Raw genomic sequence first — 21758 nt, forward strand, 5'->3', positions numbered from 1 at the left:
ACTACTTGCACTATCATGATAGGCCTATGTAGTCAGAAATATTATTATTGTGGGACAAGCTTAATAAAAAGTTAGATTTTCAACAACATCAATCTCTCAAAAATGTACAGGATGTATCTTTTAGGATCGCATTGAGACATCACAACTGAACTGAATGGAATATTTTGGACTTGACTTGACTATTTTACTTTTATTTTGATGAAAGGGAAAGGGACACTCACTGACCACGATGACGTTTTTAATGACATCTTCAGTCCAACCCTGAGTGCATTGTGGGTCTTTCCCAAGATGGCGGCGCCCTTGTTGAAGTGCTGAAGAAGTGTCTCTGGAGAAATAGTTGGAATTGTTTGTTAATTTCACGGCAACTAGCTTACAAAATTTGTCTCGTCGACACACGTTTGTGTCAGAAGACCACACGACAAGCGTCATTGACAGCTCGAGCCTGACAGCGCGTGGCGTGGTTGTGGCAGAGTGTCCGTGTGAAGATGGGCCTCGTCTCGAGCCCCTTCCCATAGCAAAGAGCAGCCGTGGGGAGAGAAACCGCAGATTTCCCTGCAAACACATACCGGTCGAACTTGGACCTGTCGGTTTCGACATTGTTTACAAATTGTGGACGCTACCGTACAATTTTCTTTCAAGAATTGTCTGTGCGACCGCGTCTATAATAGTCAGGAGACGGAGAGGTTTCCCACCCGGTATCGAGGAGGATTCTACGGCGCCAAGGTCTGTACGCTGCACGCCACCCTGTGCAGAAATGGCCTTTTTCACATCTGGTTCACTTGCCAGTCAGTCTTTTCTAAAACGTTTATCTAACTACTGTAGCTTGTAGTTCCACAAGTAACATGAAGCATGCACAGGTTTACAAACATGAAGTACAAACCTGTGATAACAACACTAGCTAGTTGTCAGAAAGTCGGCTAAGGGTCTGCTAACATGTCAAACTCGACTCCGAACTCTAGAACAGCCACGGGCGAACATGGTTCTATCTATGCAGGTTGACGTTCTACCGTTTTCCAATTCTGTTATGTATCATACTGCAATATGTACTATCCCCTTAGAAAGTAGCTTTTCCGTGTAAGATAGCCAGTCCATTCTGCATATTATCTACCATTTGACTGTAAAGTTCATTTTAAAGGGATTCACTGGTGAGACGTCATTGTCAGACTTAAGCCTTTGTACACAGCTAATGTTAACCGTGTCAAATGCAAATACAGGTAGCTAGTTACTAGTTATGTACTTATTAGAACGAGAATATGCTCACTACAGCACATGATGACAAACGAGTCTTGCATGGTTGTACTTTGTTTTGAAGCTAAAGCTGTTCAGTTCATATCCCATCACTCACCAGGGCCACCTGTGGTGAATGGGGGCTAGGGATGTGAGATTTCTAATGTTATTGTCCATGCTATTTATGGGTGGTGGTTAGCTTTGGGACACATCTGGAGTCTGTGTATTGGTTGGACTCCCTGAGTTGTGGCTGGCAACAGAAAATAACCCAACCACAATATAGCGGCTTCACCAACAAACAAAAAACATTCCTGTTAACAATGGCATATGTATAATCTCGAAACTGTATTTACCAAATGTAAAGTTAAATGTCTCGCTCGCTATTAAATAAATGTCTGAATCCAACTTTAGCCTGAACATCACCATATTCCTGTTGAGTTAGACAGCAGGCAGCCATTAGACCATGCACTTCTCTGGAGTTGATAGGCTTGAAGTCGTAAACAGCGCAATGCTTGAAGCACAGCGAAGAGCTGCTGGCAAATGCAGGAAAGTGCTGTTTGAATTAATGCTTACGAGCCTGCTGCTGCCTACCACCGCTCAATCAGACTGCTCTATCAAATCATAGACTTAATTATAATATAATAACACACAGAAATACGAGCCTTAGGTCATTAATATGGTCGAATCCGGAAACTATCATTCTTTCAGTAAAATACGGAACCGTTCCGTGTTGTATCTAACGGGTGGCATCCATAAGTCTAAATATTCTTGTTACATTGCACAACCTTCAATGTTATGTCATAATTATGTAAAATTCTGTCAAATTAGTTCGCAACGAGCCAGGCGGCCAAACTGTTGCATATACCCTGACTCTGCGTGCAATGAACGCAAGAGAAGTGACACAATTTCCCTAGTTAATATTGCCTGCTAACATGAATTTCTTTTAACTAAATATGCAATATACTTCTGTCTATTGATTTTAAGAGAGGCATTGATGTTTATGGTTAGGTACATTCGTGCAACGATTGTGCTTTTTTTTCGCAAATGCGCTTTTGTTAAATCATCCCCCGTTTGGCGAAGTTGGCTGTCTTTGTGAGGAAGAAATGGTCTTCACACAGTTTGCAACGAGCCAGGCGGCCCAAACTGCTACATATACCCCGACTCTGTTCCACAGAACGCAAGAGAAGTGACGCAATTTCCCTAGTTAAAAGAAATTCATGTTAGCAGGCAATATTAACTAAATATGCAGGTTTAAAAATATATACTTGTGTATTGATTTTAAGAAAGGCGTTGATGTTTATAGGTTAGGTACACATTGGTGCAACGACAGTGCTTTTTTCGCGAATGCGCTTGTTAAATCACCTGTTTGGCGAAGTTGGCTGTGATTCAATGATAAATTAACAGGCACAGCATCAATTATATGCAACGCAGGACAAGCTAGATAAACTAGTAATATCATCAACCATATGTAGTTAACTAGTGATTATGTTAAGATTGATTGCTTTTTATAAGATAAGTTTAATACTAGCTAGCACCTTACCTTGGCTCCTTGCTGCACTCGCATAACAGGTAGTCAGCCTGCCATGCAGTCTCCTCGTGGAGTGCAATGTAATCGGCCATAATCGGTGTCCAAAAATGACAATTACCGATTGTTATGAAAACTTGAAATCGGCCCTAATTAATCGGCCATTCCGATTTAATCGGTCGACCTCTAGTTTATTTGAAAGCTATGGTCACATTTCACTTTACGTCTGGTAAGTAGAGTTCCTAGAGATTATATAAATGCCTTTGTTGACAGGAAACACTATTTTTGGTGTGGCCAGCTATATTGTGGTAGGGTTATTTAACGTTGCCAGTCACCAGAACATTTCACAACTCAGGGAGTCCAATCAATATAGACTTCTGATGTTGAGTCCCAAAGCTAGGTGGTGGTAGTTTTTAACCCAGAGCTGCTCCTCATCTGACCGGTAGTGTGAGCTGGTCTATGACTAACCCAATGCTGCCCAAACTTTCCTAGTCATTAGGAAGCAGAACTTAAAATGGTTGTGTAGTTCGAGTCAAAAATAGATTGCATCTGATGGCTGCATGTTAAATATTTATCATATTCCTCAATGTTACACAAAAACATACTGTACAGTTATATATCCTATTATTGAATGAAGAAACCTTTTTTTAACATTGACCTCAACCTGACCTCCTCTCCATCTCTTTCCTCAGGGCCCTGATGAAAATGGACTCGGAACTGCTGCTCTCGCCGGCCGTGTGCCTGGCTGAGGAGGAGGAGGCGGACATGAGCGACTGGAACCTGCCACTGGCCTTCATGAAGAAACGCCACTCAGAGAAGATCGAGGGCTCCAAGGCCCTGGCCCAGAGCTGGAGGATGAAGGACAGGGTAAGAGACATCCTTATGGTCCTGCTGCACCATGTCCTAAGTCTCTACGCTGGTCTACTGAACTAGGGCTTTTTAATGGTGAATGGATTAAAGGCCCAACCTGTGTTGCTCATATTATGCAGTTGCCCTTGGTTCTTGTTATAAGGTTAATATTGTTCAGTCTTTGGAAGTAGCTCATAAAGGATGAACTAAAACCAGAGAGACTTTAATTGGAGACCACTGTGTACGTTTAATATCCAGAAAATATGATTAGGTTCTACAGCTGTGCAGATCTTAAGATCTCCCCTTTTAAACAGCTGCTTTTCCAGATTAAGTTCTCATTTAATTTATTTAACTTCATTATCACATTTGACTGAAGTAGGTCTACTTGATAATTTAATTTGGCCTGCATACTTCCAATCAAAGCAAAGTTGCTGTTGAACTAGCATATCGTTTGCCTTTCAGAAAGGAAACGCATTATTTTATTTTTAAAACATTTTTATCCAGTTTTTCTATTTTTGTATTTATTTAATAATTGGAAGAAAATGTAAACATACAATCTACCTGCAGTGAAGCCACTCAAGATTTACATTGCATTCAGTCATCTCCCGTCCAGAGCGACCCACAGGAACAACCAGGGTCAAGCGCCCCACCCATGGGCACGTTGACTTGGTGGGAGATCTGTCAAAACGGGGACAACAGAAAACAACAATGCAAAAATAAGATATCAAGGACAACAAAAATCAAAACAGCAAGGCCAACTGTATACATTTCAGTTCATGTGTGTCACTATTTACATGTGTGTGCACGTGTGCGTTTTTTAACCTCTATGGGCTAGGTGGGACGTTAGCGTCCCACTCTATTCAACAGCCAGTGGATTTGCGTGGCGCGAAATACAAATACCTAAAAAATGCTATAACTTCAATTTCTCAAACATATGACTATTTTACACCATTTGAAAGATAAGACTCTCGTTAATCCAACCACATTGTCCGATTTCAAAAAGGCTTTACAGCAAAAGCAAAACATTAGATTATGTCAGGAGAGTACCCAACGAAAAATAATCACACAGCCATTTTCAAAGCAAGCATATATGTCACAAAAACCCAAACCACAGCTAAATGCAGCACTAACCTTTGATGATCTTCACCAGATGACACTCCTAGGACATTATGTTATACAATACATGCATGTTTTGTTCAATCAAGTTCATATTTATATAAAAAAACAGCTTTTTACATTAGCATGTGATGTTCAGAACTAGCATACCGACCGAAAACTTCCGGTGAATTTACTAAATTACTCATCATAAACGTTGACAAAATACATAACATTTATTTTAAGAATTATAGATACAGAACTCCTTTATGCAATCGCTATGTCAGATTTTAAAATAGCTTTTCGGCGAAAGCACATTTTGCAATATTCTGAGTACATAGCTCAGCCATCACAGGCTAGCTATTCAGACACCCGCCAACTTCGGGGCTAACTAAACTCAGAATTACTATTAGAAAAATTGGATTACCTTTGCTGTTCTTCGTCAGAATGCACTCCCAGGACTTCTACTTCAACAACAAATGTTGTTTTGCTTCCAAATAATCCATAGTTATATCCAAATACCTCCGTTTTGTTCGTGCGTTCAGGTCACTATCCAAAGGGTAACGTGCGAGCGCATTTCGTGACAAAAAATGTCAAAATGTTCCTTTACCGAACTTAGAAGCATGTCAAACGCTGTTTAAAATCAATTTTTATGCTATCTTTCTCGTAAAATAGCAATAATATTCCAACCGGACAATGTTGTATTCATTCAAAGAGGGAAAGAAAAAAATTGCGAGGTCTCGTGAACGCGCATCTCCAGTCTCTCTGTCACCAGGCAGTCCACTGACAAGCTGAGCTGCTGTTATCTGCCCAGAGACAGGAGACGCGTCAATCCGGTTTCTGAAGGCTTTAGAGAGCCAATGGAAGCCTTAGAAAGTGTCACGTAACAGCACAGATACTGTAATTTCGATAGAGATGCAACAGAAGGACTACAAATTGTCAGACAGGCCAATTCCTGCTTGGAGTCTTCTTAGGTTTTTGCCTGCCATATGAGTTCTGTTATACTCACAGACACCATTCAAACAGTTTTAGAAACTTTAGAGTGTTTTCTATCCAAATCTACTAATACTATGCATATTCTCGTTTCTGGGCAAGAGTAGTAACCAGTTTAAATCGGGTATGTTTTTTTATCTGGCCGTGAAAATACTGCCTCCTATCCCAGACAGGTTAAATATGAGTGTGTGTATATACACGTGTACAAGCACCTGTGCAGCCTCAGCCTCAGGCAAACAGTCAGTGGATGTAATAGCGTTGCCCTTCAGGGTCATTCAAGCTGTCTTTTTTTGTTTATTATGACTATCTTTGACTGTCATTCTATCCCCACGCAGCACCTCCACTCCCACTTGTCTCCAATTCCACATCCCAACCCTCAGCTTCCCTCAGCCCATCCCACCTATATCTGCTGGCCACCTCTTCGGATTTCTATGCGCCGTAGCTCTTTCAAATCAAATTTTATTGGTCACATACACATGGTTATCAGATGTTAATGTAAGTGTAGCGAAATGCTTGTACTTCTAGTTCAGATAATGCAGTAATATCTAACAAGTAATCTAACAAAATCACAACAACTACCTTATACACACAAATGTAAAGGGATGAATAAGAATATGCACATATAAATATATGGATGAGCAATGGCCTTGCGGCATAGGCAAGATGCAGTAGATGGTATAGAATACAGTATATACATATGAGATGAGTAATGTAGGATATGTAAACATTATTAAAGTGGCGTTATTTAAAGTGACTAGTGATACCTTTATTAAGTCCATTTATTGAAGTGGTCAGAGATCAGTCTATGTTAGCAGCAGCCTCTGTTAGTGATTGCTGTTTAGCAGTCTGATGGCCTTGAGATAGAAGCTGTTTTTCAGTCTCTCGGTCCCAGCTTTGATGCACCTGTACTGACCTTTCCTTCTGGATGATAGTGGCTCGGGTGGTTGTTGTCCTTTGATCTTGTTGGCCTTCCTGTGACATCGGGTGCTGTAGGTGTCCTGGAGGGCAGGTAGTTTGCCCCCGTGATGCGTTGGGCAGACCGCACCACCCTCTGGAGAGACCTGTGGTTGCACCTTCTTCACCAAACTATCTGTGTGGGTGGACCATTTCAGTTTGTCAGTGATGTGTACACAGAGGAACTTGAAGCTTTCCACCTTATCCACTACTGTCCCGTCGATGTGGATGGGGGGGTGCTTGCTCTGCTCTTTCCTGAAGTCCACGATCATCTCCTTGACGTTGAATGAGAGGTTATTTTCCTGACACCACACTCCGAGGGCCCTCACCTCCTCCCTGTAGGCCGTCTCGTTGTTGTTGGTAATCAGGCCTACCACTGTAGTGTCGTCTGCAAACTTAATGATTGAGTTTGAAGCGTGCATGGCCACGCAGTCATGGGTGAACAGGGAGTACAGGAGAGTGCTGAGAACGCACCCTTGTGGGGCCCCAGTGTTGAGGATCAGGGAAGTGGAGATGTTGTTTCCTACTTTCACCACCTGGGGGCAGCCCGTCAGACAGTCCAGGACCCAGTTGCACAGGGCGGGGGTCGAGACCCAGGGCCTCCAGCTTGATGATGAGCTTGGAGGGTACTATGGTGTTGAATGCTGAGCTGTAGTCAATGAACAGCATTCTTACATAGGTATTCCTCTTGAAATTTGGAGTGGGTCTAGGGTATTGGGTATTGACTAGTCTCTCAAAGCACTTCATGATGACAGAAGTGAGTGCAACGGGGCGATTAGTCATTTAGTTCAGTTACCGTAGCTTTCTTGGAAACAGGAACAATGGTGGCTATCTTGAAGCATGTGGGGACAACAGCCTGGGATAGGGATTGATTGAATATGTCCGTAAATACACCAGCCAGCTGGTCTGCGCATGCTCTGAGGACGCGGCTAGGGATGCCGTCTGGGCCGGCAGCCTTGCGAGGGTTAATATGTTTAAAGGTTTTACTGACGTTGGCTTCAGAGAAGGAGAGCCCACAGGCTTTGGTAGCGGGCCGTGTCAGTGGCACTGTGTTGTCCTCAAAGCGAGCAAAGAAGTTTAGTTTGTCTGGGAGCAAGACGGGGCTGGTTTTCTTTTTGTAATCCGTGATTGACTGTAGGCCCTGCCACGCATGTCTCGTGTTTGAGCTGTGGAATTACGACTCTACTTTCTCTATACTGACGCTTTGCTTGTTTGATTGCCTTGCAAGTGGGAATAGCTGCACTGTTTGTATTCGGTCATGCTCCCAGTCGCCTTGCCATGATTAAAAGCGCTGGTTCTCGCTTTCAGTTTTGTGTGAATGCTGCCACCAATCCACGGTTTCTGGTTAGGAAAGGTTTTAAGTCACAGTGGGTACGACATCGCCGCTGCACTTGCTAATAAACTCGCTCACCGAGTCAGTGTATACATCAATGTTGTTGTCTGATGCTATCCGGAACATATCCCAGTCCATGTGATTGAAGCAATCTTGAAGCGTGGAATCCGATTGGTCAGACCAGCGTTGTATAGACCTGCGCACTGGCGTTTCCTGTTTGTAGTTTCAATGCATAAAGAAACAGGTGGCTGTACCGACTCTGACAACATATCCCGAGCTATGTTTCTGTTAAACAGAGAATGTTACAATCTCTGATGTCTCTCTGGAAGGCAATTCGTGCCCTAATTTCGTCCACCTTGTTATCTAGAGATTGGACATTGGCAAATAATATGCTCGGAAGCAGTGGATGGTGTGCTTGCCTTCTGAGTCTGACCAATAGGCCGCTCCGTCTGCCTCTTCTGCGGCGACCGCGTTGTTTTGGGTCGGCCTCTGGGATAAGATCCCATGTCCAGGGTGGAGGTCCGAACAAAGGATCCGCTTCGGGAAAGTCGTATTCCTGGTCGTGATGTTGGTAAGTTGACATTGCTTTTGTATCCAAAAGTTCTTCCCGGCTGTATGTAATAACACTTGAGATTTTCTGGGCTAACAATGTAAGAAATAATACATAAAAAACTATTAACTGCGTAGTGTTCTTAGGACCTGAAGCGAGGCGACCATCTCTGTTGGCGCCATCTTTCAACTAAGCTGTGATGTTTACCATATAATTTGAATCTTTCTAATCGAATAGAATCCGCAGATTGTGAGTTGATGATAAAATGCTTTTACTAAGTATATTAGTAATCGACTGACCAGATCTCCCAACACTGCTATTTCTAGGGTCAATTTTAGATGAATCTTATGCTTTTTCAGCCATTCATGAACCCGAGAATAGAAACAGGCTACCCGAGGGCAATAACCGAGAACAAATGGTCTATTGATTCCGTATCCTCACAACAAAATCTACAGAGCTGCGATGATTGTATGCCTTTGATATTCAACATTTTGCTGGTGGCAAAAATTCGGTACAATCGTTTTAGCTGAAAAGCACAAATTCTTGAATCTTACGTTGTTTTATATATCAACTCATACACCCTGTGCCATGGAATTGGTACATCAAAAATCTTTTCCCGGCTGTCTTGCACTCTCTATGACAGAAACATCTTGATATAACATTACTATCATCAGGGTCTACTGCTTTTAGAAAGACCACAATTTGTTCTGCAGCGAGACTTCCACATTAAACCTTGTTAAGGTTAGCCTTTGTCTATATTGTTTCACATTTGTAGAAATTCATTATAACTCTGCTTCAGGCCAACCCTAGGTGTTTTGCAGTGGAATGTCAATGCTTTTCTCTAGTAAATGGTGACAGTGGGATTTCTGTGTTTCTATTACACCTGCCAGGGCTTATATGAAAGGTGCTGTTAGATTCCTGCTGTACTAGATACCTGATTGTTTCATAGATTCTGTTATGGAGAGTTATGGCGGCAATAATGCCAAGTGTCACATTGCCGTACGGTACGCCGGCTGACTTAGTATCCCTATTGGCTAGACATTCACCCAAACGTCATTAACACACTTCTGCTAATATGACAGATTTAGGCTTCTACACTGTGCTTCAGGCGCAAAATTATTTTGTAACCATAAAACATTAATTCATATATTAATTCCAAAACAGGAGAGATTCCTGGGGTAAGACAAAGGGACATTCTTTCTCTAACACTGCTAGAAAATATGCCTACATAATTTAGGTTAGTTTATGTTCTACAAGGAATACATTGTTTTCAAATCAAATGTATTTATATAGCCCTTCGTACATCAGCTGATATCTCAAAGTGCTGTACAGAAACCCAGCCTAAAACCCCAAACAGCAAGCAATGCATGTGAAAGAAGCACGGTGGCTAGGAAAAACTCCCTAGGAAAAACTCCCTAGAAAGGCCAAAAACCTAGGAAGAAACCTAGAGAGGAACCAGGCTATGAGGGGTGGCCAGTCCTCTTCTGGCTGTGCAGGGTGGATATTATAACAGAACATGGTCAAGATGTTAAAATGTTCATAAATGACCAGCATGGTCAAATAATAATAATCATAGTAGTTGTCGAGGGTGCAACAAGCACGTCCGGTGAACAGGTCAGGGTTCCATAGCCGCAGGCAGAACAGTTGAAACTGGAGCAGCAGCACGGCCAGGTGGACTGGGGACAGCAAGGAGTCATCATGCCAGGTAGTCCTGAGGCATGGTCCTAGGGCTCAGGTCCTCCGAGAGAAAGACAGAAAGAGAGAATTAGAGAGAGCATATTTAAATTCACACAGGACACCGGATAAGACAAGAGAAATACTCCAGATGGAACAATTCAATTCATTTAATTTCTGTACCCCTTTTGATTGTGTATGGCCTACGGCAGGTTTCCCCAACTGGCGGCTCCCCTATGGGTGATTGACATTTTTTATATATTTTTTAATTGTTGGACATAAGACTGTACATAAAAAAAATCTGTTCTAAAGTATTCCCACACATAATATAACTGTGATCGTATGAAAATGTAAGCAAGGTTTGAAATTCTTTTATTCAAATATCTTTGGGCTTACGGTCAATATGCTGTCTACAAATTATTTCTAATTATGTTCCTGCCCCCTGGCCATCCGCTCAAGAAAAATCGGCCTGCGGGTGAATCTACTTAATGGCCTACTGTTATTTACTACAGGGTGATTTACAGTGCCCTCCTGAATTATTGGCACCCTATGTAAATATGAACAAAATATGCTGTGAATTTTTTTTATTGTTTATCTGCTTGATCTGACTCAAAATATCATATCAATCTAAACTTTTGAGTTAAAATTGTTCAAAGAAAATGAAATCGTCAGCAAGAAATAATTATTTTATTCAAAAACATGCATGTCACAATTATTGGCACTCCTGTGTTTAGTACTTTGTCCCTTTTCAAAGATAACTGTTCTGAGTCGTCTCCTATAATGTTGGATGAGGTGGGAGAACACACAGGAAGGTGTTTGAGACCATTCTTCCATAGAGAAACTCCAGATCCTTCAGTCCTTGGTCATTCCTTGTGGACTCTTCAGCTCACCCCACATTTTTTTAATTGGGTTTAGCTCAGGGGACTGGGATGGTCATTGCAAAAGCTTGAGTCTATGGTCAGTGAACAATTTTCCTGTTGATTTGGGGGTATGCTTTGGATCGTTGTCCTGCTGGAAGATCCAACGACGACCCAGTTTTAGCCTCCTGGTAGAGGCAGACAGGTTTTGGACTAAAATCTCCTGGTACTTGGAGTCCATGATGCCATGTATCCTAACAAGGTTCCCAGGGCCTTTTGAAAGTAAAACAGTGCCACATCATTACAGATCCACCACTATACTTCACAGTGGGAATTAGGTTATTTTCTACACGGCTCTTTTTATGCCAAACCAAATTCTGGTGTTTATTGACAAAAAGCTCTATTTTAGTCTCACCAGACCATAGAACCTGGTTCCAATGACATTTAGCAAACTCCAGGTGCTTACGTTTGTGGTTTTGGTGACAACAGAGGCTTTATTCTGGCAATCCTTCCAAATAACTTGTTGGCATGGAGGTGGTGTTTCACTTGTAGCTTTGGAGACTTGATGTAACCAACTTCTGAAATTCTCCAACTGTGGTTCTTGGGAGAAAAAAAAAAATCCCATTGAGCCATCCTTCTCAATGTGCGTGGGGGCAAAATACACTTGTCATGACTTCCCCTCTTGGGTGAGCCAGATCAGCCCCCCCCCCCCTTCCACTCTGCAGAAATGGAAGTTAAAAATCCCTTTTTTTACCACAGAGAGGGACTTTGCAGTACTGTAACATAAAAGGTTGGACATTTCCAACACCAAGAATGTGGGAATTGGTCGGGAGGGACTTAAAGAACAATTGTCAGATCAGTTGTTGTGTGATATCATTAAGGACGGTATAACCAAATAACGGTAACTCTACAAATGTATACGTCCCAGTTATCAGATTTACATTTAAATGTTGTGGAACTTATATGATTAAATATGAAACTATTTGTGAGAAGATGATAGGTGACGTTAGCCTTCTAAATGAGGGAATTGTCTTTCATGTAAAGTTTTACCCAGTCAGTATCCACGCCCACTTGAGCACAGACATTATGACAAAGGAGGGAATGCCTTTTTTCCCCAAGTGTTTATAAAAGGACTCCTAACAACATATACATTAGACCAGACAACGTGAGAATCATCCACACGTTGAAATGGTTAGACTACTAGATCAGACAGCGTGAAGCGGTGGCTACACGGCTGAGAAATGGTTTAAAACTAAAGACCAGCGTGACCGCCTTTGTGAGCTGAAAGGTACAAAATGGTTAAACTCTCAAAGACCACACAGGAACATTGTCTGCAGCTGTTTATGCACTGTTAGCCTAGGAAACTCAAGCAAAAATGAGAGACAAAGAACAATTTCCTCTCACCGCTATAGGTACCTCTAGGGTATCTATTCTAAACAGAGTGAAGGATAAGGCCCGCTGAACACCGCGTGGTACACCTCTGGAACTTCCGTTCTAACAGACACTCCGAGACCAACCTACTACAACTACAAAGGACATGGTAACTTCTGGTGGACCACCAGAGACTTCCACAACCAGAGACTTTCTGATGAACTACTCTCCACAGACTGATCGAGTGATTTCCACAGAGCGAGACGACAGACATACAAGCGTAAATATGTACTTTGCATTCATATATCCGAATGAGCGCTTGTTAGGGTGCTAAATATCCACATTTACGATGAGCGTATTATTCCACTGTATGTACGATAGTTGAATTCCTTTGTCTCTCCTCCCGCTCTTTCGTTCCCCACCCCCTTTCATTGTAACAAGCCGTCATATCGGGTTAGTCCACTAGGGACTGCATCATGTTAGTAACCAATGTATGATTGCATCATGTTAGTAACCAATGTATAATCTATCCTGTGTGTGTTTGTCATTCTGTGTGATTAGTTAGTTAGTAAATAAATATTAAGCCAATTTGTGTGTTGCTGATTCATCATGGAGACTAGGGTTCGTGCAGATTTATAGGATATTACGGCGTTCAGAATGAGACTGAGGTAATAATGATAATTAATGGAGGACTGGTATAACGATATATTGACATCTTTAGAGTTAATTTGGGAAACGGTAACTCGTTAAATAAACTTTTCCCGTGGTGTCCCAGATTACTACTTAATTAATGAATTATGATTAATCAAGTAATAATTGAACGTGGTATGTAATTATTTGCTAAAATAATCGTCTTCTTGAGTCTTCTTCCAGGCAGGTTCATCACAGCTCCAGTTGTTAAACATTTTTTTAATTATTGCCCTAATAGTGGAGATGAGTATTTTCACGTGTGTAGCTATCTTTTTATAGCCATTGCCTGATTTGTGAACGTCAACAACCCTTTTCATTTTTGTGATCTTTGGCCATTCTGATGTTGATGGATAACTAAGGGAGTTTAGCATGTGTGTCACCTCATATTTATACCCCAGTATTAAGTCATGGATGACTCACATTAACTTTAAAAAGTAAAATCTTAATCGGAATATACATCAATTTGATTTTGTTTCTAAGAATTACTAGGGGTGCCAATAACTGACACGCATGTTTTTGAATAAAATGATTATTTATTGATGATTTTTCTTTGAACAATGTTAACTCAAAGCTTAGATTCATATGATATTTTCTGTAATATTAAGCTGATAAACAACAATGACATTTTTTCACAGCCAGTTTTGGTCATATTTACGTAGGGTGCCAATAATTCAGGAGGGCACTGTAGATTGATCGACAGTGATGGATAATGATAAGGGTGGTACTAGTGTCCCCATTGGTTTTGTATCTAAGGAGTTGAAGCTGTAGAGGAGTGGCTTGTGATGGGGCGGCTTGTGATGGGGCTATCAAGTGGCCCATAAATGATGTGCTGCATCGTGGAAAATCAGCAGGATCATGGCCAGCTAGCTATTACACTACAGACACTGTTGGGCTATCTCAGGATGAGAGGTGGCAGGCTGCCCAATTACAAGGCCCATTGGTCAAGGTGGAGTCCGGTCCCTGTGGAGGTGTCTGTAATTGAGTTGTGACCATGTCGATGTGGGTGGTGAGCACATGAAGCAAAGCGGCTTGTGTGTGTGTGTGTACACCTGCTAGTATAGTGCAAGTGTGTGAATGATTCCGATGCAGGATAGGCCTGTAGAAACTCTATCATGGTCGGCCTAGTTGTTGCTCCGAATCCCACAAGCTCTGCCTCCATTTTGGGCTTGTCTAATGCTGCCGTTGTGTGTTAGTGGTATTGGGCTTTATGGGGTAGTCCTGCATGAACTGGGACTATAGAGTGAGCTGTTAGTGGAAGAGCAGTGGCTCACTGGAGAGAGAGAGAGAGGCTAGATAGAGTAAACAGGTCGGATAGCGCCCTGTATAGAACAGCCAGACTTGAATCTACTATACCAGAGAGAGAGAGACTCTCGTTCATATCCGTGTCCAATACATAAGCACACAATACCAGATCCAGAGCCCGTAGGACCAAGTTTAGGAAACCCTTCTCTAGATGTGGCCCCTGGAGTTAAACATCAGAATGGCTTGTATAAGAGTAGTATCGAAAACCCAGAGCTAAGAGCAACAGCATTAGGTCTGGGATTAATGGCAGATTGTCATGGTAACTTTGAAAAGAAAGAAAAAAATCCAGGGAGGTTCCTCTTCAGATTGACTCTCCCAACAAATCACAAGGCACACATGCCAAAATGTTGTAATTCAATACCAAAGTTTGCAGGCGAAACCTTTTGTGGTGGTTTAACCTGTTATGGCTAGGGGGCAGTATTTTCACGGCTGGATAAAAAACGTACCCGATCTGGTTACTACTCCTGCCCAGTAACTAGAATATGCATATAATTATTGGCTTTGGATAGAAAACACTCCAAAGTTTCTAAAACTGTTTGAATGGTGTCTGTGAGTATAACAGAACTCAAATGGCAGGTCAAAACCTGAGAGATTCCTTTACAGGAAGTGGCCTGTCTGACCATTTCTTGAACTTCTTTGCCATCTCTATCTTTTACAAAGGATCTCTGCTCTAACGTGACACTTCCTACGTCTTCCATGGGCGCTCAGAGCCCGGGAAAAACCTGAATGTCGTCATCCCAGCCCCAGGCTGAAACACATTATCGCCTTTCTCAAGTGGCCGATCAAGGGACTGTGGGCTTAGGCGCGTGCCCTGGCCGCCCCCGTCTTTGTGATTTTTCCTCTGTTTGCCGAAAAGGAGATTCCCGGTCGGAATATTATCGCTTTTTTACGAGATAAATTGCATAAAAATTGATTTTAAACAGATTTTGACATGCTTCGAAGTACGCTAATGGAATATTTAGAATTTTTTTGTCACGAATTGCGCCATGCGCGCGACCCTGATTTACCATTTCGGATAGTTTCTGGAACGCACGAACAAAACGCCGCTATTCGGATATAACGATGGATTATTTGGGACCAAACCAACATTTGTTATTGAAGTAGCAGTCCTGGGAGTGCATTCTGACGAAGACAACAAAGGTAATAACATTTTTGTTATAGTAAATCTGATTTTGGTGAAGGCTAAACTTGCCGGGTGTCTAAATAGCTAGCCCGTGATGGCTGGGCTATGTACTTAGAATATTGCAAAATGTGCTTTCACCAAAAAGCTATTTTAAAATCGGACATATCGAGTGCATAGAGTTCTGTATCTATAATTCTTAAAATAATTGTTATGCTTTTTGTGAACGTTTATCTTGAGTAATTTAGTAAATTGTTAGTAAATTCCCCGGAAGTATGCTAGTTCTGAACGTCACATGCTAATGTAAAAAGCTGTTTTTTGATATAAATATGAACTTGATTGAACAAAACATGCATGTATTGTATAACATAATGTCCTAGGGTTGTCATCTGATGAAGATCATCAAAGGTTAGTGCTGCATTTAGCTGTCTTCTGGGTTTTTGTGACATTATATGCTAGCTTGAAAAATGGGTGTCTGATTATTTCTGGCTGGGTACTCTGCTGACATAATCTAATGTTTTGCTTTCGCTGTAAAGCCTTTTTGAAATCGGACAGTGTGGTTAGATAAAGGAGAGTCTTGTCTTTAAAATGCTGTGAAATAGTCATATGTTTGAAAAATTGAAGTTTTTGGATTTTTGAGGAATTTGTAATTCGCGCCACGCCTATTATTGGAGCAGGTGTTCCGCTAGCGGAACGTCTAGATGTAAGAGGTTAACCTCTCTGGGGTATGTGGGACGCTAGCGTCCCACCTGCGGGACACACTATTCAACAGCCAGTGAAATAGCAGGCCGCCAAATTCAAAACAACAAAAATCTCATAATTCAAATTTCTGAAACATACAACTATTATATCCCATTTTAAAGATACACTTCTCGTTAATCCAACCACATTGTCCGATTTCAAAAAGGCTTTACGGCGAAAGCATAACATTAGATTATGTTAGGACAGCGCCTATACAAGAAAAACCACACAGCCGTTTTCCAAGCAAGGAGAGGCATCACAAAAACCAGAAATACAGCTAAAATGAATCACTAACCTTTGATCTTCATCAGATGGCACTCATAGGACTTCATGTTACACAGTACATGTATGTTTTGCTCGATAAAGTTCATATTTATATGCAAAAACCCCATTTTTACATTGACGTGTAATGTTCAGAAATGTTTTGCCTCCCAAACCTTCCGGTGAATGAGCACATCAATTTACAGAAATACTCATCATAAACGTTGATAAAATATTCAACAGTTATTCAAAGAATTATACATACACTTCTCCTTAATGCAACCGCTGTGTCAGATTTCAAAAAAGCTTTACAACGAAAGCACACTTTTCAATAATCTGAGTACTGCGCTCAGTCACAAAACCAAACCAGGAATCCCAGTTCCACTATAAATGTTCATTTGTTTCGATAAAGTCCATCCTCTTTTTCCAAATACCTCCCATTTTGTTTGCTCGTTCAGTCGAGTAATCCAAATCCACTGTGCTCGCGCAGTTAGTTCAGACAAAGTCAAAAAAGTTATATTACAGTTCGTAGAAACATGTCAAACGATGTATAGAATCAATATTTAGGATGTTTTTCATAAATATTCCATAATATTCCAACTGGACGATTCCTTTGTCTTCAAAAAAGAAAAGGAACACAGCTAACTCTCACGGGAGTGCGTGCCACTGAGCTCATGTCATTTTCTCAGTCATCTGATTCCAATGGCTCTTATTCTCTCCCCATTCACAGTAGAAGCATGAAACAACGTTCTAAAGACTGTTGACATCTAGTGGAAGCCTTAGGAAGTGCAAAATGACCCCACAGACACTGTATATTGGATAGGGAATCACTTGAAAAACTACAAACCTCAGATTTCCACACTTCCTGGTTGGATTTTTTCTCAGGTTTTTGCCTGACATATGGGTTCTGTTATACTCAGACATCATTCAAACAGTTTTAGAAACTTCAGTGTTTTCTATCAAATTTACTAATAATATGCATATCTTAGCTTCTGGGACTGAGTAGCAGGCAGTTTACTCTGGGCACCTTCTTCATCCGGATGTCAAAATACTGCCCCCTACCCCGATGAAGTTAAGTGAAGGTGGTTGACGCAAACTAGCCACTTGTGAAATGCACTCATTAAAAATAACCTCTGATCTCCATCTTACTAGTTACTATTTTGTGTCCGGGGGATGTTTACGCTATGGCAACAAGTGGATAAGGCAGTGATGTAGGAAATCAGGATGTCCGAACTCTGCCCTTTTCTCTATGCCAAACGGACATTGTATGAGTACAGAAGTGTAAGCCAGAACATTGATAGGCCTACGTTGTGGGAGGCAACCCGTCTGTCTAGAAAGACTAGTACAAGAGGTCAGACGTAGACCCACCAGAGAGATTCACTTCATCTCTTCTGTTTTGCTTTCTATCCTGATATTCCAGGGCCTGCTGTGGATAAAAGCATAACATTTGATACAAACATTCCTCAGATGATATGAAAACCTCCTAGGATGACCATTTCAAATGTTTCCAGGAAGCAAGTTATGAGATTTGCCATGCTCTAAGAAAGAGCCAACCCTGCTCCGCCGCATGGCTTGACCTCCATGGTATGTTTACGAAAGAATATCAGTCATCGGCTGTGTTTATATCACTGTGCTGTGGTTAAGCGGGTAAGGTTGACTTCAAAACACTGCCTTCATTTCTATTTGAAAGCTCTTTCTCCATGGCACCGTTCATAAGAGATGTTCCACCAATGACGTATGATGGTGAGGGCTGATGTCTGTCTGTGTATCAGATGATCCCTGACCCATGTGCTTACACAGCTGTTGATTCAGCACGCGAGACCGCACCCCTGTCCTGTCTCAGTTCCTCATCAGAGGGACGTGGAGGATACACGCAAGGTCACACACACATGGCACGAGAGAGAGAGAGAAAGGAAAATATAAGTGTCCCATCTTACCATACAATAAATCAATACGAAATCGACAACCACACCATTGTAGCAGGAGGGAAATGAGGCAGGTGTGCTATTTAGAATGCTTTGCAGTCTTAATCAGTAATCCATCATGAATGAATTAAATGCACACAGTAAATGAATTGGGCCTATTAGACATGCGACCATTGACGTCGAAAAAGGATATCTGGTTTCTGTCAAAATCAGAGCTAGTCATTTGAAATCAATGCAGATGAGCACTTTAGCACTTCAATTAACCAACCACCTCTGCATACTCTAAAGTACTGGCTTTCCAACAATGATTTCCACACATTCCCAAAAGCACGCTGCAATATCAAGCCCACAAATTGCAATTCTTGGCTTTCTGCTGTGCTAGCTTCCTCCATCTTTGCCATTGTTTTCATCTTTTAAAATATCTTGGTTCGCTATGCGAAATGACTATATAATCGCCATGATAACCAGTGAATCTTCTTCAGGAGAGCAGTAAATCAAGGCTGAGAAGCAGTCTGATCCAGGTACTGTAGATAGTCTGTGACGTGAATATGGAGTGCCCTTTTGGCTCAAATTCTGATCTGTATCAGGACACATGAATGCAGGGATGAGCAGTTGGCTGTCATTCCTACCCTGTGTTTGTTGTAGTCCTATTGCTTACGTTTTGACCACTACGTTACCTCTATAGCAACTCTATTGAAATCAGCTGTCGCTGTGGCCTTCGTGTCTGTGTGTGTGTTGGAGACTGGAGTGTGTGTGTGTGTTGTGTTTAAACTGTTAATTGAGTATGGTAACTCCCCCTCTCTCATGAATAACCATGCATGGGACTCCAGGGAACTTTGAGCCACTCCCTCCCTCCGATCCAGCACCTCGGCGCATACGGATCAATGGTCAGTGACTATTCCATTTGCTAGTCCTGCTATAAATTAAGGCTATTTAAACAGAGGGGGGCATCGATCTCCCCCGTGCCAGGGCAAGGCCTAGCAGGCTGGAAGCCTTGGAGATTGTAGCATCAGCTTGGGCCACTCACTTTATCGCCAGCAGGACACACATTAGGGCACAGTCACACTCTGATACATGTACATTATCACAAACCCTTAGAATCTGTCTTGAAGTTTCTGTGTTTTCCATCGGTCATGGTAAGCCAAATATAGTTAAGTACCAGTGCCGTTCACCTGTATGGGAGTGAGCATTGTGAACAAGTCCAAAAAAACAGATTGAACCAAAGTCTGCTTCAGCTTTCACCCTACTCCCCTGTTATCTCTCTCTTCCCCCTCTGCGCTGCTCCGAACAGGATTTGTGGGATTATTAGAAATCCATGAGGTCCAGGAGACATGTATTAAAATGTCATTTTGTTTAGGCTTTCCTTCAGATTAATGTTAACAATCAAGAAGGGTCACCCTCTTCAAAAGGAGACCGTTGTTATGGAGGATCAGAGCCTCTCCCCCGGGGGGCAAGACTTAGCCTCCACCTCTTCATTCCCTTTGTCCCTCCCTTCTCTCCTCCTGTTCAGTGTTCATCTTCTATATTTTAAACACAGAAAAGCTTTGAAAGTGTATTAAAGCACCACACTTTTTTTTGTACTGAGCTTGGTACAACACGTACAGATTCTAGGCCCGATTCTCTTCGTTTGTGGTTTCTGTGTTGACTTGTAGCCCTCTGCTACTAAATGAGCTTACCCAAATCCAATAGTCATTTCATTATTTCGGTGGCTAAAAATCTGCCGCAAAATAAGTCTACCAAGCCACTAGAATATTAAAGACCCTGTCACAAGCCAAGCATGTTTCTCTGCACAAGGCAAGCATCTTGGTTTTGTCCAAAATGCCACCGCTATGCAGAAGACACCATTCTGTATACTTCTGGCCCTTCTTTGGACACTGGTATAACTAACCTCCAGACGAGCTTCAATGCCATAAAACTCTCCTTCCGTGGCCTCCAACTTCTCTTAAACACAAGTGAAACTAAATGCATGCTCTTCAATCGATTGCTGCCCACACCTGCCCACCCGTCCAGCATCACTACTCTGGACGGTTCTGACTTAGAATATGTGGACCACTACAAATACCTACAGTTGAAGTTTACATATACCTTAGCCAAATACATTTAAACTCAGTTTTTCACAATTCCTGACATTTAATCAGAGTAAAAATTCCCTGTCTTAGGTCAGTTAGGATCACCACTTTATTTTAAGAATAATTGTCAGAATAATAGTAGAGAATTATTTATTTCAGCTTTTATTTATTTCATCACATTCCCAGTGGGTCAGAAGTTTACATACACTCAATTAGTATTTAGTAGAATTGCCTTTAAATTGTTTAACTTGGGTCAAACGTTATGGGTAGCCTTCCACAAGCTTCCCACAATAAGCTGGGTGAATTTTGGCCCATTCCTCCTGACAGAGTTGGTGTAACTGAGTCAGGTTTGTAGGCCTCCTTGCTCGCATACGCTTTTTCAGTTCTGCCCACAAATTTTCTATAGGATTGAGGTCAGGGCTTTGTGATGGCCACTCCAATACATTGACTTTGTTGTCCTTAAGCCATTTTGCCACAACTTTGGAAGTATGCCTGGGGTCATTGTCCATTTGGAAGACCCATTTGCGACCAAGCTTTAACTTCCTGACTGATGTCTTGAGATGTTGCTTCAATATATCCACATACTTTTCCATCCTCATGATGTCATCTATTTTGTTAAGCGCACCAGTCCCTCCTGCAGCAAAGCACCCCCACAACATGATGCTGCCACCCCCGTGCTTAACGGTTGGGATGGTGTTCTTCGGCTTGCAAGCTTCCCCCTTTTTCCTCCAAACATAAAGATGGTCATTATGGCCAAACAGTTCTATTTTTGTTTCATCAGACAAGAGGACATTTCTCCAAAAAGTACGATCTTTGTCCCCATGTGCAGTTGCAAACCGTAGTCTGGCTTTTTTATGGCGGTTTTAGAGCAGTGGCTTCTTCCTTGCTGAGCGGCCTTTCAGGTTATGTCGATTTAGGACTCGTTTTACTGTGGATATAGATAGTGTTGTACCTGTTTCTTCTGGCATCTTCACAAGGTCCTTTGCTGTTTTGGGATTGATTTGAACTTTTCGTACCAAAGAACGTTAATCTCTAGGAGACAGAACGCATCTCCTTCCTGAGCATTATGACGGCTGCGTGGTCCCATGGTGTTTATACTTGCGTTCTATTGTTTGTACAGATGAACGTGGTACCTTCAGGCGTTTGGAAATTGAACCAGACTTGTGTTGGTCTGCAATTTGTTTTCTGAAGTCTTGGCTGATTTTCTTTTGATTTTCCCATG

At 41.8% G+C, this 21758-nt stretch overlaps 1 protein-coding gene across 6 annotated transcripts in view; it reads left to right on the top strand.

Moving 5' to 3' along the window:
• Window positions 1-262: 262 nt before the first annotated feature.
• The window catches only part of LOC106588110 (regulatory-associated protein of mTOR), a 218903-nt gene continuing 197407 nt past the window's right edge, over window positions 263-21758 (top strand). For all 6 annotated transcript variants that reach the window (XM_014176787.2, XM_014176794.2, XM_014176814.2 and 3 more), the window contains exons 1-2: window positions 263-723; window positions 3445-3619. In XM_014176787.2, the coding sequence (XP_014032262.1) occupies window positions 3452-3619 (168 nt within the window). In that variant the 5' untranslated portion in view covers window positions 263-723; window positions 3445-3451. The remainder of the gene's footprint in view (window positions 724-3444; window positions 3620-21758) is intronic.

This window comes from Salmo salar, chromosome ssa02 (assembly GCF_905237065.1).
Source record: "Salmo salar chromosome ssa02, Ssal_v3.1, whole genome shotgun sequence".
NCBI lineage: Eukaryota > Metazoa > Chordata > Actinopteri > Salmoniformes > Salmonidae > Salmo > Salmo salar.